At 53.0% G+C, this 13,803-nt stretch overlaps 1 protein-coding gene across 21 annotated transcripts in view; it reads right to left on the bottom strand.

The window, feature by feature from the left end:
- Positions 1-10,424: 10,424 nt before the first annotated feature.
- BIN1 (bridging integrator 1) overlaps positions 10,425-13,803 on the bottom strand; it is a 56,820-nt gene continuing 53,441 nt past the window's right edge. For 18 of the 21 annotated variants that reach the window (XM_070801922.1, XM_019969301.2, XM_070801933.1 and 15 more), the window contains 4 exons: positions 13,354-13,422; positions 13,024-13,134; positions 12,701-12,802; positions 10,425-11,061 (listed from right to left, as the gene is read on the bottom strand). In XM_070801922.1, coding sequence (XP_070658023.1) covers positions 10,954-11,061; positions 12,701-12,802; positions 13,024-13,134; positions 13,354-13,422 — 390 coding nt within the window. In that variant the 3' untranslated portion in view covers positions 10,425-10,953. The remainder of the gene's footprint in view (positions 11,062-12,700; positions 12,803-13,023; positions 13,135-13,353; positions 13,423-13,803) is intronic. The other 3 variants (XM_019969293.2, XM_019969284.2, XM_070802043.1) reach the window with 1 other exon arrangement.

The raw sequence follows: 13,803 nt of genomic DNA, 5'->3' as shown, positions 1-13,803 counted from the left end.
GCACTTTTTTTCCTTGGGGATGGTTTTGATCACCGCCTCCTGTACAATGTTACAAACCTCTGTCCATAGAACTTCAAGGACTCTGTTTATCAGATCCAATCCCTTGAATCTATTTGGCACTTTCATTGTATAATTGTAAGGGATTTGATTTAGGTGATACCTGAATGGGCTAGTATATTTCCCTACTTTCTTCAATTTAAGTCTCAATTTTGCAATAAGGAGTTCATGATCTGAGCCACAGTCAGCTTCCAGTGCTGACCGTATTCTCCATGTTCGGCTGCAAAGAACATAATCAATCTGATTTTGGTATTGACTGTCTGGTGATTTCCATGTGTAGAGTTGTCTCTTGTGTTGTTGGAAGAGGGTGTTTGCTATATCCAGTGTGTTCTCTCGACGAAACTCTTTAGCCTTTACCCTGCCTCATTTTGTACTCCAAGGCCAAACTTGCGCATTACTCCAGGTATCTCTTGACTTCCTACTTTTGCATTCAAGTCCCCTGTGATGAAAAGGACATCTTTCTTGGGTGTTAGTTCTAGACGGTCTTGTAGGTCATCACAGAACCATTCAGCTTCAGCTTCTTCAGCATTAGTGGTTGGGGCATAGGGTTGGATTTCTGTTATACTGAATGGCTTGCCTTGGAAACGAATCGAGATCGTTCTGTCATTTTTGAGATTGCATCCAAGTACTTAATTTTGGATGCTTTTGTTGACTATGAGGGCTAGTCCATTTCCTCTAAGGGATTCTTGCCCACAGTAGTAGATATAATGGTCATCTGAATTAAATTCACCCAATCCAGTCTATTCTAGTTCACTGATTCCTAAAATGTCGATGTTCACTCTTGCCATCTGCTGTTCAACCACTTCCAATTTGCCTTGATTCATGGATGCAACATTCCAGGTTCCTATGCAATATTGTTCCTTACCGCATTGGACTTTACCTTCACCACCAGACACATCCACAACTGGGTGTTGTTTCTGCTTTGGCTCAGCCCCTTCATTCTTTCTGGAGCTATTTCTCTGCTCTTCTCGAATAACATATCAGGCACCTACTGACCTGGTGAGTTCATCTTTCAGTGTCCTAACTTTTTGCCTTTTCATACTGTTCATGGGGTTCTCAAGGCAAGAATACTGAAGTGGTTTGCCATTCCCTTCTCCAGTGGATCATGTTTTGTCAGAACTCTCCACCATGACCCATCCGACTTGTGTGGCCCTACACGGCATGGCTCATAGTTTCACTGAGTTAGACAAAGCTGTGGTCCATGTGACTAACCAAACTAACCACAGTTTGGTTAGTTTCCTGTGGTTTTAGAATACGACTCAGTCATAAAAAAGAGTGAAATAATGCAACTTGTAGCAACAAGGATGGAGCTAGACAGGAAGCAAGTCAGGAGAAAGACAAATATGATATCCCTTATACATGGAATCTGAAATACAATGCAGTAAACTTATCTGTGAAACGGAAACAGACTCATAGACACAGAGAACAGACTGGTGGTTGCCAAGGGGGAGAGGTATGGGGAGGGATGAGTTAGAGGTTTGGGGTTAGCAGATGCAAACAGTTATACATAGAATGGACAAAGAACAAGGTCCTATGGTAGAGCACAGGGAACTATACTCAATATCCTGTGATAAACCACAATGGCAAAATAATACCAAAAAGCATGGATGAACGTATACCTGATCACTCTGCTGTACAACAGCAATTAGCACAACATTATAAATCAACTATACTTCAATGAAAAAAAAAATCCAGGCTGAGACTCATTGTGAAGACTTCCCACGGAAGCTAATTCCAGGGCCTTGGTGATGGCACAGGACAAACTTACGGAGGCCTGTAAATTAACAAACTTTCTTATTGCGCCTACATAAATAATCAGGTCAACCTGAATGAGGCCATAGTTTTGTGATCAAGGGGAGTTGGGGTTGATGATTATGGTCCTGGAGGAGAAGATAAGACTGTTTAAAAAATTGCCAGAAACTTTATTGCACAAATAAATACTTACTGATGGAATTATGGGTGTCACCCAGGGGGTTGTCTGATTATAAGGGGTGCATGCCCGTGACTAACCGTGGCTGCTGTTCTGGGGAGATTGAGTTAGCTTGTACAGGACAAACAGAGATACATGTGATTCCTGGTCCCAGGGCATGAGAATTTTGTCCAGGAGAGACTGAATCTCTGTGAATCTAGTGCCCACTGAAGCTACCTGGTAGCATCTCACCAGTTCCTTATTAACTGATTACATAAACTGTGTTGCTTTTTATTTGTCCGATATGCAAATATATATGTATATATGATTTTACCTCTTAAAAATATTCTATAGAATATAGAAGTGTTATAACACTTCTTATTTCATGCAACAACCCTGCCAATTAAGGACTGTCATCGCTATTTCACAGGAAACAATCTGAGGCTCAAGGCAATGTCCTTCCATCAAGGCCACAGGCTTGGAGTCCGGAGCCAGGCTGGGAGCAGCCTGGCACCAGCTTGTGGGGGCCTGAAGGCCACCCAAACATCTGCCTTGTCAATGCCCTGGGCCCCTGCCCCTTCTGGGACCACCCTTTCCTTTGCTCCCAAGTGGAATGGCCCTCTGTTCCTTCCTACCTATTTTGAACATTTCAGACCCTGCCTCATCTTCACAGGGCTGAGGACTTGAGGGGAGACGGCCCTTTCCTCCAAGCTCTGTTCTCGGGACCTCCTGCTCCTGGATTTCCTCAAAGCAGACTTGACACACAAAAGGTTCAGAATGAAAGGCAGGATTTTCAGCCCAGCGCACAGAACTAGAAGGGCTTCCAAGCTAGCTCAGTGCTAAAGAATCCGCCTGCCAATGCAGGAGACAAAGGAGATGTGGGTTTGATCCCTGGATCAGGAAGACCCCCTAAAGGAGGAAATGTCAACCCATTTCAGTATTCTTGCCTGGAAAATTCCATGGACCGAGGAGCCTGGCATACTGCAGTCCGTTGGGGTGGCAAAGAGCAGACGTGACTGAGCACGCACACACAGAATTAGAAACTAATTGAATGCTAGTTGTCAGTGTCTCACAGATGCAGGATTCGCTGCCAAGAATGTTCTTGCCGCTGGTTCTTGGGCCTGACTTCCCTCCGTCCTCGGGCCCCTCTCCCTGCAGACCCCTCCCCGCCTCTGTCCACCATCCCCTCCTGAAGGCTTGCCCCCCCATCCTCCTCCCCCACAGCAGAGGGAAAGCACTTCCTTGTGCAGAACAATTCACCTCTTTGTTTCTTTCCTTCAGCCTGTGAGTGAGGGGAGAAACCATGGTTAGACCCAAGCAAACCAAACATGATCTAAAGATGCTTTTTCCAACAAAGGACCTTTTTCCTCATTCAGAGGAATTTTTTGCTTTCTCTTAGTTTAATCATTTCCAACTGCTAACTGTAGACAAATTTTCTGATGGAAATTGTTTTCTTCCTATCACACAAAAACTGCAATTCCCCAAAAGAGGATAATCTTCCAACACAGAAAACTTCCACTCATGTTTCTGTGGTCTGAACATGCTCCCCGAGAGGAAATCCCAGAACATGCTGAACAAGTATAGTCTTTTTTTTTCATTGCAGTATGGTTGATCCACAATGTGTGTTAGTTTCTACTGTATAGCAGTGGTTCATTATACATACATACATTCTTTTTTATATTATTTTCCTTCCTGTTTTATCACAGAATACTGAATATAGTTCCCTGTGCTCCACAGTAGGACCTTGTTGATCTTTTCTATATATCAGAGCCTGCATCTGCTAATCCCAAACTCCCAATCCATCCTTCCTCCCCCTCCCCCCTGGCAAAACCACAAATCTGTTCTCCACATCCGTGAGTCTGATTCTGCAAAACACACTATTTTCAAAGATAAATGTTCACTTGGATGAACTGTTGGCTGAAAAAATTATGGACACACATCTTAAAATTCAATCTTTGCCTTAGGATCTCATGAGCTCTCAAGAAATCCTTGTGAACAAAATAGAGAAAGATTAGCAGATGAATGGGGGTGTCAAAGAGGAGAAGCCAGCCTTTCGGAGGAGACCATCTGAGGAGCGTGGAGCTCTGCAGGCAGCTGGCTTTGTTTTTGCTGTTGGTCATTTGCTAAGTTGGTCTGACTTTCTGTGACATCATGGACTGCAGCATGCCAGACTTCCCTGTCCTTCACCAACTTCTGGAGCTCACTCAAACTCATGTCCATTGAGTAGGTGATGCCATCCAACCATCTCATCCTCTATCGTCCCCTTCTCCTCCTGCCTTCAATCTTTCCCAGCATTCAGGGTCTTTTCCAGTGAGTCAGTTCTTTATATCAGGTGGCCAAAGTATTGGAGCTTCAGCTTCAGCATCAGTCCTTCCAATGAATATTCAGGGTTGATTTCCTTTAGGATTGACTGGTGGGGTTCAGAAGTTTTATCACAACCTCCTGACTTAAATATGGAGGAGCTGGCTTCAAAGCCTCTAAGCAGAGGAGAGGAGGTCCCCTGAGGGTTCTGAGCAGATCGGAAGTTGCTTCCATCGCCCTGTCTGTCCATCGCCCTGGGTGCCAGGCATCACTCATGTTAGGACACAGGCTGACATGGACAGAAGTCAGCCGCGGCAGGATCAGAGTCCACCAAGAGCTGAGACATCTCAGATGTGGTGACCAAGGCCACGAGGAATATGTGGCCAAGAGAATCACCAGTCTGCTCTGGAGTTTTGAAAACCACAGATCAAAACAGGCAAAAATTGAAACAGGTGGCCAGGCTAGGGGGGTGAGAGTATGACTCATTTATTCCAGGTTTACTAAACAATGAGCTGTGGCTTCTGCAATAGAAGATGTGGCAGTTGCTTGGCAGGCACTGAGCGGAGAGTGGGGAAGCCCAGCACTCTGAACGCCCCAGCCTAGACCTCGAGGTGAAGCCTCAGGCAGAGAAGCGGACAGTTCCACCCCCTACACATGGTGCAAGCGCCAAGGGCCCTGACGGACAGATGGGCAGGTGGGGTGGGGGCCGAAGCTCAGAGGAGGCAGTCAGCACCTAGGACTAGACACGCAGATGCTACAGGCTCAGCATCGGTGGAGGGGGGTGGGAGAGCACATCTCTGCAGGGCACTGGGGCACAGCAGCGTGGAGCGGAGTTAACAGCCAGAGAGGCCAGGCACTTTGCCTGTGTTCCAGGGACAGCAAATTCAAAGCAGGGAGCTGAAGAAGATGGGGTGGAGAGATGGTCAGGAATCAGACCCTAAGGGACTGGGTGAGGGATTGGGTTTGTGGGAAAAATGGAGACCACCAGGGACTTTAAACAGGAGAGTGATTTGACCAGAAACGAACTCCTGAAAAATCGCACTGGCAGCCCTGGTCTGCTTCAGGCATCAACTAGAGACAGCAAGGTGGGCCAGGATGCTACCTGTCACGTTCCTGCAGCAGGAGGTGGCAGGCCTGAACTGGGGGCAGGGTAGGGAGGAAAGGGGTTTAGAGCTGTTTAAGAGGCCTGCAGGGGACTTGGTGACAGACACAGGAGCACCAAGCCACCAGAACCATCCTGGTAACAGAAGCCCCACCAACGCAATGGGCTTGCTTCATTACAAGCAAGGAGAGAGGCAAGGGCCCTTCTCTAATTTTTCTTTTTTTTTTTTTTCGGGTGTGCCTGTAGCCTGCAGGACCCTAGTTCCCTGACCAGGGATTGAGCCCGGTAAGATTGCCAAGTTCTAACCACTGGCCCACCAGGGAATTCCCAAGGGCCCTTCTCTTAAGAAGGCTTTGACTTTGGAGAGAAAAGATGCCCTCCCTCATCTCGTTGGCCAAAAGTATGTTGAAAGGCCACCCATAGCTGTGAGGAAGGCTGAGTGACTTCAGGGGAGTTGACTGGTACCCTGAACACAATCAGAGTTCAGTTGGGGAGGAAGAGCAGCTGAGTATCGGGTGAGGACCCTTCAGCGTCTGGGACTGGACCGACCCGGTTTAGAGATGCATAGCCATCGCGAAGGTGGGCAGTTAGACATCCGCACCTGAAGCTTGGGTACGGACACTGGCCTGAAGCCACAGAGTTGGGTTTGCCAGCTCACAGTGAAGGATGACCTGTAAGTTTCCCAGCCCATTCTGCCCTGTAGACCCACTAGAGTAAGAATGGGGCATCCTATCAGGCTTCCAAAGGAGTAATTCCACTGCCTTGGCTCTCGGATGGTCTGTGTGTGTGAACCTTGACCCACCACGGGCTTATCACCTCCTCGTGGGAAGAGCTGGACCTTCTTCCTGGTCACCCCGGCAGTTCACACAAGGCAAGGCACAGGGATGTGAGTTGACAGAGCCTTTGCCCACCCTGAGATTCCAAGGCCTGGCATCCATATCTGCCCAGGGTGAGCTGACCTTGGCTGTCTGGGTACCAGAGAGGTCTCTTCCCCACTTCTCCCCACCAGCAGTCAGGATGCTCATCTGTAATCAGGGGTGTCCAGGAAGGCGGCTTCCTGGCTCACTGTTAGTTACCCTTGTCAGTTATACTGAGAAGGGCCTTCCTCAGTGATTTGTCCGTCTGCACAGCCAGAGCCAGGCCTGGACAGGCAGCAGTGGCCCGCCTGTGCTCTCAGGCAGGCTCACAGCGGTGGCTCCCCGGACCCCCAGGGATGCAAGGGCAGGCCAGGCCAGGCCAGGCTCTCTTGCCTGCTCTTTCCATCCTCTCTGGCCTCACTGGCCACAAACGTTCTTTTTTTTTAACTGGAGTAAAATTGTTTTACAATGTTGCATTAGTTTCTGCTGCACAAGGAAGTGAATTGGCCAGATGTATACACATACCGGCTCCCTCTAGCACCTCCCTCCCCTTCATCCCCCTCATCTAGGTCATCCCAGAGCACCAAGCTGTGCTACACACCAGCTTCCCACTGTCTGTTTTACAGATAGCAGTGTATATATATGGAGAAGGCAATGGCACCCCACTCCAGTACTCTTGCCATGGACGGAGGAGCCTGGTAGGCTGCAGTCCATGGGGTCGCTAAGAGTCAGACACGACTGAGCGACTTCACTTTCACTTTTCACTTTCATGCATTGGAGAAGGAAATGGCAACCCACTCCAGTGTTCTTGCCTGGAGAATCCCAGGGATGGGGGAGCCTGGTGGGCTGCCGTCTATGGGGTCACACAGAGTTGGACACGACTGAAGTGACTTAGCACAATCCCTCAATTCACCTCACCCCCTCTTCCCCCCACCACAAGTCCACAGGCCCACTCTCTACATCTGCGTCTCTATTTCTGCCCTGCTAATAGGGATCTAATTAAATTTAAGAGCTTCTGCACAGCAGAGGAAACCATAAACAAGACAAAAAGACAACCCTCAGAATGGGAGAAAATATTTGCAAATGAAGCAACTGACAAAGGATTAGTCTCTAAAATATACAAACAGCTCATGCAGCTCAATATCAAAACAATAAATATCCCCATCAAAAAAAAAAAAAAAAAAAATGGGCATAAGACCTAAACAGACATTTCTTCTTACAGGAAGGCATTTCCCAACTCCTCAGCATCCCATTCCCACAACACCTCCTCATCCCCCTCCACTGGATGCTATGGTTGGACTGCCCCGCCCCAGGGCTCTCCCCTCTCCCAAGTGCCCTCTTCTTGTCCCTGGCCCATCTCCACCCCCCTGCCCCTCAGTCTGGCCTCTCTCCTGAGCTCCAGGCCCCTCCAATCCCACTGATCTGACCCCCAGACTCACCCACGCTTCCGCCTGCTTCCGTCTGAAGTGGGCCTCGAGTGCCTCAGCTCCCAGGGACCTCCAGCAAAGATGCCCCCTCCCATGTGAAGCCAGGTGGTGCAGACCCCCAGCCTCAAGTCTCCAAATGGCTGGCGAAGGTCACAGTATGCACTGTCTCCAGTGGCAGGACAGACAGGTCCTATCTCTGGGGCTGCAGGGGAGGGTCAGGTGAACATTACTCCTTGAATACGAACAGCCTTTCATGGGTTGTGTTTGCCAGTCACATGCTGACCTCATTGAGATCAGCCCGAGATAGACTGGATGGGGTGAATAAAAGCCAGGATCTCGCAAGTGTCAACTACTCTCTCTCTCTCACACACACACACACATTCACACACACACACACATTCACACAGTCACAGATTCACACACATATTCACAACACTCACACACACTTACACATTCATACACACACACACACACATTCACATTCACACACACATTCACACACACACACCTGTGGTCTCCATCCAGGCACGTTTCCTGGGTCTCATGGGAAGCCACCACAGAGCGCACAGTCAGGGCTTTGAGCTCCCAAAATCCATCCCTCTTCTTGGAAGCTATATCCAGATTTTTTATTCGAGTGTCCTGTCTCCCCTAGCCCAGCCCCACTTCCATGTCCAGGCCATGGAAGTGGTCCACCCCAGAGGTCCCACCCCTGGTTCAGCACTGGGGACCTGACCCAGTTCAGGCCAATGAGACAAAGGAGATTTGCTGGGGGCTTCAGGGAAGGAAGTTCCCCCAAAAGCATCTCAGAGGGCCTGAGCTGCAGCCCAAGTGCCCAGCCACCTCGGACACTGAAGACAGCCAGTCGAGGCTTGCTGAGCCAACGAACCCGAAGTTCGGTCACAACATCCCTGCATAGTGAGAGCCTGGTGTTAGTGGTGGGGGAGGCTAGAGGTGTGAATACTTAAAAGTTCCAGAGGCAGGCCAAGGCTCTGCAGGCCAGTGGAACCAAGGGGAGTAAGTCCAGCGTGGTTACCAAATCCAGCCAAGAATGAAGAGAAGGGGGCCAGCAGGCTGGACAGTGTCCAAGTCACTGTGGAAGGCCTGGGAGCTGGCTGGAGGGAAGTGTGGCTAGGGGAGGCCCTGAGATGGACCAGGGGCATCTGTGGCCTTGAGAATGGGGAGAGAACTCCAACAAGTGTGACCTGCCCACCTCTTAGCTCTCTTGGACTGACACACACCTGGAGATGTACCAGCTCCCACACTCGGTGCAGCTCAGACCTCTAGCCTGCTAGTTACTCAGTTGGGTAGGATCACCACACCAGGTCCTACCCCTGGAGCTCTCTCTGTAGAGCCGGCTCCCACCCCCCTCCCACAAGATGCTCCCTGCAAGCCCCACCTGTGACAGAGCAGGGCTCTCCCGGCATAGTACCCCACCAGCTGATACATCTTTGAATCTCATCTTGTAAGAAACCTAATGTGAATATTTGCTACTGAATAAAAATTCCTCATCATGACATAAAAGTGAAGACTCTCATGTTGGCACCTTGGAGGCAGATCCCCCACATACCCTGGGGCATGGCGCCCCAGGTTTGGAAGCTCAGTGGAGATTGCTAGGTCTGGGCTTCAAGCTTGATTCCACCACCAATGAGCTATGTGGCTTTGGGCAAGAAAATTAACCTGTCAACGTGGAAAGAAGGAAGGAAAGGAGGGAGGGAGGGAGGGAGGGAGGGAAAAGCTAAGTTTTCTAACAGGGACACCTAGAAATGAGCTCCCCACGCCCCCTTTCCTAACTGCTCTGCTCACAGGAATCCTGGCTGTCAGAGCCAACACTGTCGGCCACAGGACAAGGCAGAGCTCCAGCAGTAACAATGCTGCCACCTGAAACAAAGCTCAGGATAAATAAAACCAAGACTCTGACAGGCATCCCCTTCACCTGCTTTTCCCATAGAACAGATTTATGCAGACATAAATCCCTGCCACTGGAAGCCCAGGCTGGCCCCCGGGCCCAAGAGCACAACTCCATGACCCCCAGAAAGGACGCAGGCCGCTGCTGTGTGTGCAGCCCAGGCACCCCGATGGCGCTGGAGACCCGGGATGCATGCTGGGAAGGGAGGCAGGTGGGGAGACAGGGAAGCTCGCCCATCATGCCCAGGCCTTCTTGCGCCTGGGGGCCAACTGTCCAGGTTTATCCCCGCCCCTCCTTGGGCCTGATGCCACATCTGTGAAATGCAGTCCTGGGACTGCCTCCTGAGTTCTCCCTGTTAAATAATGTTACTGAGGACAGCACCCAACAGCCTCCTTGGCACCCTTATCTGCCCTTCCTGTCACCTGGTCCCCATGCCCTGCACCCCAGCCAACCACCAGCGAAAACATCAGTGAATGGGGCTGAAGCCCAGGGGAACTCAAAAGGAAGTGGAGGTCACACGCCGGTGGGGGGCTGTCCAAGACATAGGGCCTGCCGGGTGGGCCGTCCCAGGACAAAAGCGCAGATAACCACAGCTCCACTGCGTGGCAGGCGGAAAGTGGAAGTTGCTCAGTCGTGTCCCACTCTTTGCGACCCCATGGACTGTATAGTCCATGGAATTCTCTAGGCCAGAATACTGGAGTGGGCAGCCTTTCCCTTCTCCAGAGGATCTTCCCAACCCAGCGATCAAACCCAGGTCTCCTGCACTGCAGGCGGATTCTTTACCAGCTGAGCCACAAGGGAAGCCCACGTGGCAGACGGAAATGGAGGGGAAAGAAAATAAACACACACCTTCTGAGCGCGTCTGTCAGCTTTTGTTGGTTTCGTTTTGTTTCGAACACTAAGATTTATTTTCAAACAGCACACAGACTCCTGCGGGGCTGGGCCAGGCCAGGCTAGGCTGGTGACTGGGCCCGAAGTCTCTGGAGACCCTGGACCCCACCCACGGCGGCTGCCAGGAAAGGAGAGCCTGGCCCAGGCGGCACGGCCCAAGCTTCAGGCAAGCGTGGTGGCTCGGTGGCCCCCAGGCCCCGTCCCATGGCCGGCGGCGGTGACACCAGTGGGCGAGGGTGGGGGAGGCGGCCGGGAGCTCAACTAGGGAACACAGCAGCTTTAGGAACACTGGCGACTCTGCCGGACTCGCCGAAACCAGGCTCTTTGGAAAACAACCTCATCTTTGGGAGAACACCTCCTGGCTTAGGTCTCTCCTCTCAATTTCCCTTTTACTTCTCAAAAGTTTAAAAACAAAAACAAAAACAAAAAAGAAAGAAAGAAACACACATTTTTCGGGAGAAGGTGCTGTTCTTCACGCGCCCAGAGCTCCGCCAGCTGCACTCTCACTGTACTCGCTCGGTAAAGTTCTCAGGGAAGACGCCCCGGCATTTCTCCAGCTCCTTGTGCTGGTTCCAGTCACTCTCCTTCACGCCCATGAGCCAGCCTTCATCCTAAGGGGAAGTGAGCAAGGTTGCAGGGGGAGGAGGGCATTCACACCTACGGGCTGGGCCCTCCTTCTGCAGGCTGTTTCTCCTAGGCTGTCAGACTTAAAGACTCAAACTGACACCTCCTACCCCAGGAGCCATCCCGGCCTTCAGCAGGCAGATTTAACTCTTTGTTGTTTGGTGAGTCCTCCTCACTGCAGAAAGACAGCTTGACTGCCGCACTGGTCCAAACGCCTCTAAACAACTCCCTCAGTCCCCACCACAGAGCTCCTCACTGGCTGGTGCCCACCGAGGACATCACCAAGGAGCATATCAGCTGTCCTTCCGGCCTACAAACAATGCACTGACCACTTAAAAGCTTCTAGAGTGACCTGAGGTGTTCCACCAAGCCCTCCAAGCCGAACCTGACCTTTGCTTTAATATTGACCCCTCACAGGGATCATCCATTCAAGCCCTGACAAGCCTCGACCCTGGGCCTGCGGTGACCACACACCCTGCCTGAAGCCAAGGCCATTGCTGCCCCTGCAGCTGGGCCATCCCTGGGACCTACCCACATGATTTCCTGCCTTGTCTGACACCCTATGTGGGTCCTACGTGAGCCGCGTCTACCATCACAGACGGCTCCCGCTGTGTGCTAGGGGACCAAGACTCTGCTCCTGAGAACCCCACCCAGCCCAGGGCTGGCCCATCAGGGAGATCAGCGGAGACCTGGGGCTTTAGGAGAAGTAACTAATTCAGCACCAGGCCCAGGAAAGCCTTCTTATTCAAACCTCCCAGCCCACGGTGGGCTCAAAAAGTACCTAGTAGCCTCAAGTTCCAGCCCAGGACGCCCCAGCCAGACTGGCCTCAATCCACACCCGGCCCTCCTCCCCGACTCAGTCACTCTGATAATTAGATCACACAGACGTGTTGACGACTAAAAGCTTAGGAATCCCGCCAGGTCTGCTCCGCACCATCGTTGCCACCTGGATATCCACATGGGCACCCGCACGGCACCATCAATGCCCCACAATCAAGAGCTCCTGCTGAGGGGCCACGGCAATCTGAACTAAGCAGCCTGCCCAGAACCTAGTGGGGGTAGTTCTGTCCCACGCTGAGCCTCCCAGGATCGGTGGGACCCTCTCTGAGGACATTCACTAACAAAGCAAGGCCGCAGCAGAAGCGTCTGGGATGCTTCGGAGTGAGGACCAGCTGGGGACAGGGCTGGAGACTCAGGGGTCTCTCCCTGTGGGCAGGGACGTGTGCGGTCCTTGTAGACAGGGCAGGGCCAGCCTGGGGGGTGGCACCCAGGACCAGTGGGAGGCTGTAGAGCAGGCTGGGGGGTGGGGGAGGCCCATGGAGTGGCAACCAGGGGTCCTGTCCTGGATGAGAGAGACCGCGGAGGGGCAGGGAAGGGAGAAGATGACGAAGGAACTGAGATGCAGAGAGCCCAGGGGAAGGCAGACCGAGCCTGAGGAGAGGAGGAAGCAGGAAGCAGGAAGTGAGAGACTGAGGTGGGAAGAAGAGTGAACAGCCAAGGGGAGCCCTGAGGGCCGCAGGGATGGAAGGGAAGGAAATGCTCGGTGGTGGGCAGAGGCCACGGATTGGCAGGCGGGGCTCTGCTGCCCCCTGCTGGCCGCCGTGCCTCCCGCAGAGCCGGCCTCACCTGCTCCTCCGGGTTCTGGAAGGGGATCACCAGCACCACATCCCCAGCCTTGAGCTGCAGCTCATCCGTGTCAGTGGCCGTGTAGTCGTGCTGGGCCTGCACCTGCAGAGGATGGGGGAGAGCTGACACCCCCTCCCTCAGCGACCTTTTCCCCCCCTGCAGTCCCATGGGCACCGGGAGCAAGTGAACATAGCAGGAACTGGGCTGGGACACCACCTCACACCTGGGGAGCGGGGGGTGGGGGGGGAGAGGCGTGGGGTGGGCATGGGCCACCCCCATAGCCCAGGGCCCAAGGAGATCGCAGGTCAGGAGGCCAGACTCACCTTGAACATGAACCCCGGGGGCAGGTCCAGACGTCCTGCCCCACTGCCGCTCTCCACCGTGCCATTCACTGTTGCCGAGAAGGTCTCCACGACCACCGCGGGCAGAGAGCTCTGGCGGGGGAGGAGAGTAGGTCAGTGACGGGGGGAGGGGGTCCCGGAGGGCGGGCCGCGCCGGCAGAGGAGGGGGGGTGTCTGTGCCTGACGCCAGGCCAGCGGGCCTCCAGGTTCCTCGACAGGAACTGTGACCTGGACCAGCACAGAGCAAGACACGGGCTAGGGAGCCGCGAGTGGCGGGGAGGAATCACAGGGCCTGGGTCCCTGGCATCTTACGGAGGCTGCTTCACTTGTGGTCGTCTCCCCAGGCTCCTGGGCTCCAGCCGCCTCCGAGGCCTCCGCTGGCTGCAACATAAATGCCACGTGGGGTCAGACGCAAGACAGGGTGTGCCGGCCAGAACAAGGAGACGTTGCAGAGGGCCAGTGCCTCTGTCCAGTGCAGGGAGCCCCGGAAGGAAAGGCCCTGGGCGTGGGAAGCAGCTGGAGAAGGCGCTGGCAGGCACACAGACCCCGACCCCAAAGTGAGGAGCTGCTGAGAAGCCCAGCACAGGCCCCTGGGCCCCCTCACAGGCTCTGCCTTCTAAGCCCAAACCCTGGTCGAGCCTCGGCTTCCTTCTTCCCACCTGCTCAGCCCCATTGGCCCCTCACAGGTGGCTCCCACGGTGAGGGCCCAGGCAGGGCACCGCGGACGCTGCTTGGCTGCAGTCGGGCCGAGCTGGGTCTGCC

Source organism: Bos indicus, chromosome 2 (genome assembly GCF_029378745.1).
Source record: "Bos indicus isolate NIAB-ARS_2022 breed Sahiwal x Tharparkar chromosome 2, NIAB-ARS_B.indTharparkar_mat_pri_1.0, whole genome shotgun sequence".
NCBI classification, from domain to species: Eukaryota; Metazoa; Chordata; class Mammalia; order Artiodactyla; family Bovidae; genus Bos; species Bos indicus.
This window is presented reverse-complemented; position numbering and strand designations above follow the sequence as displayed.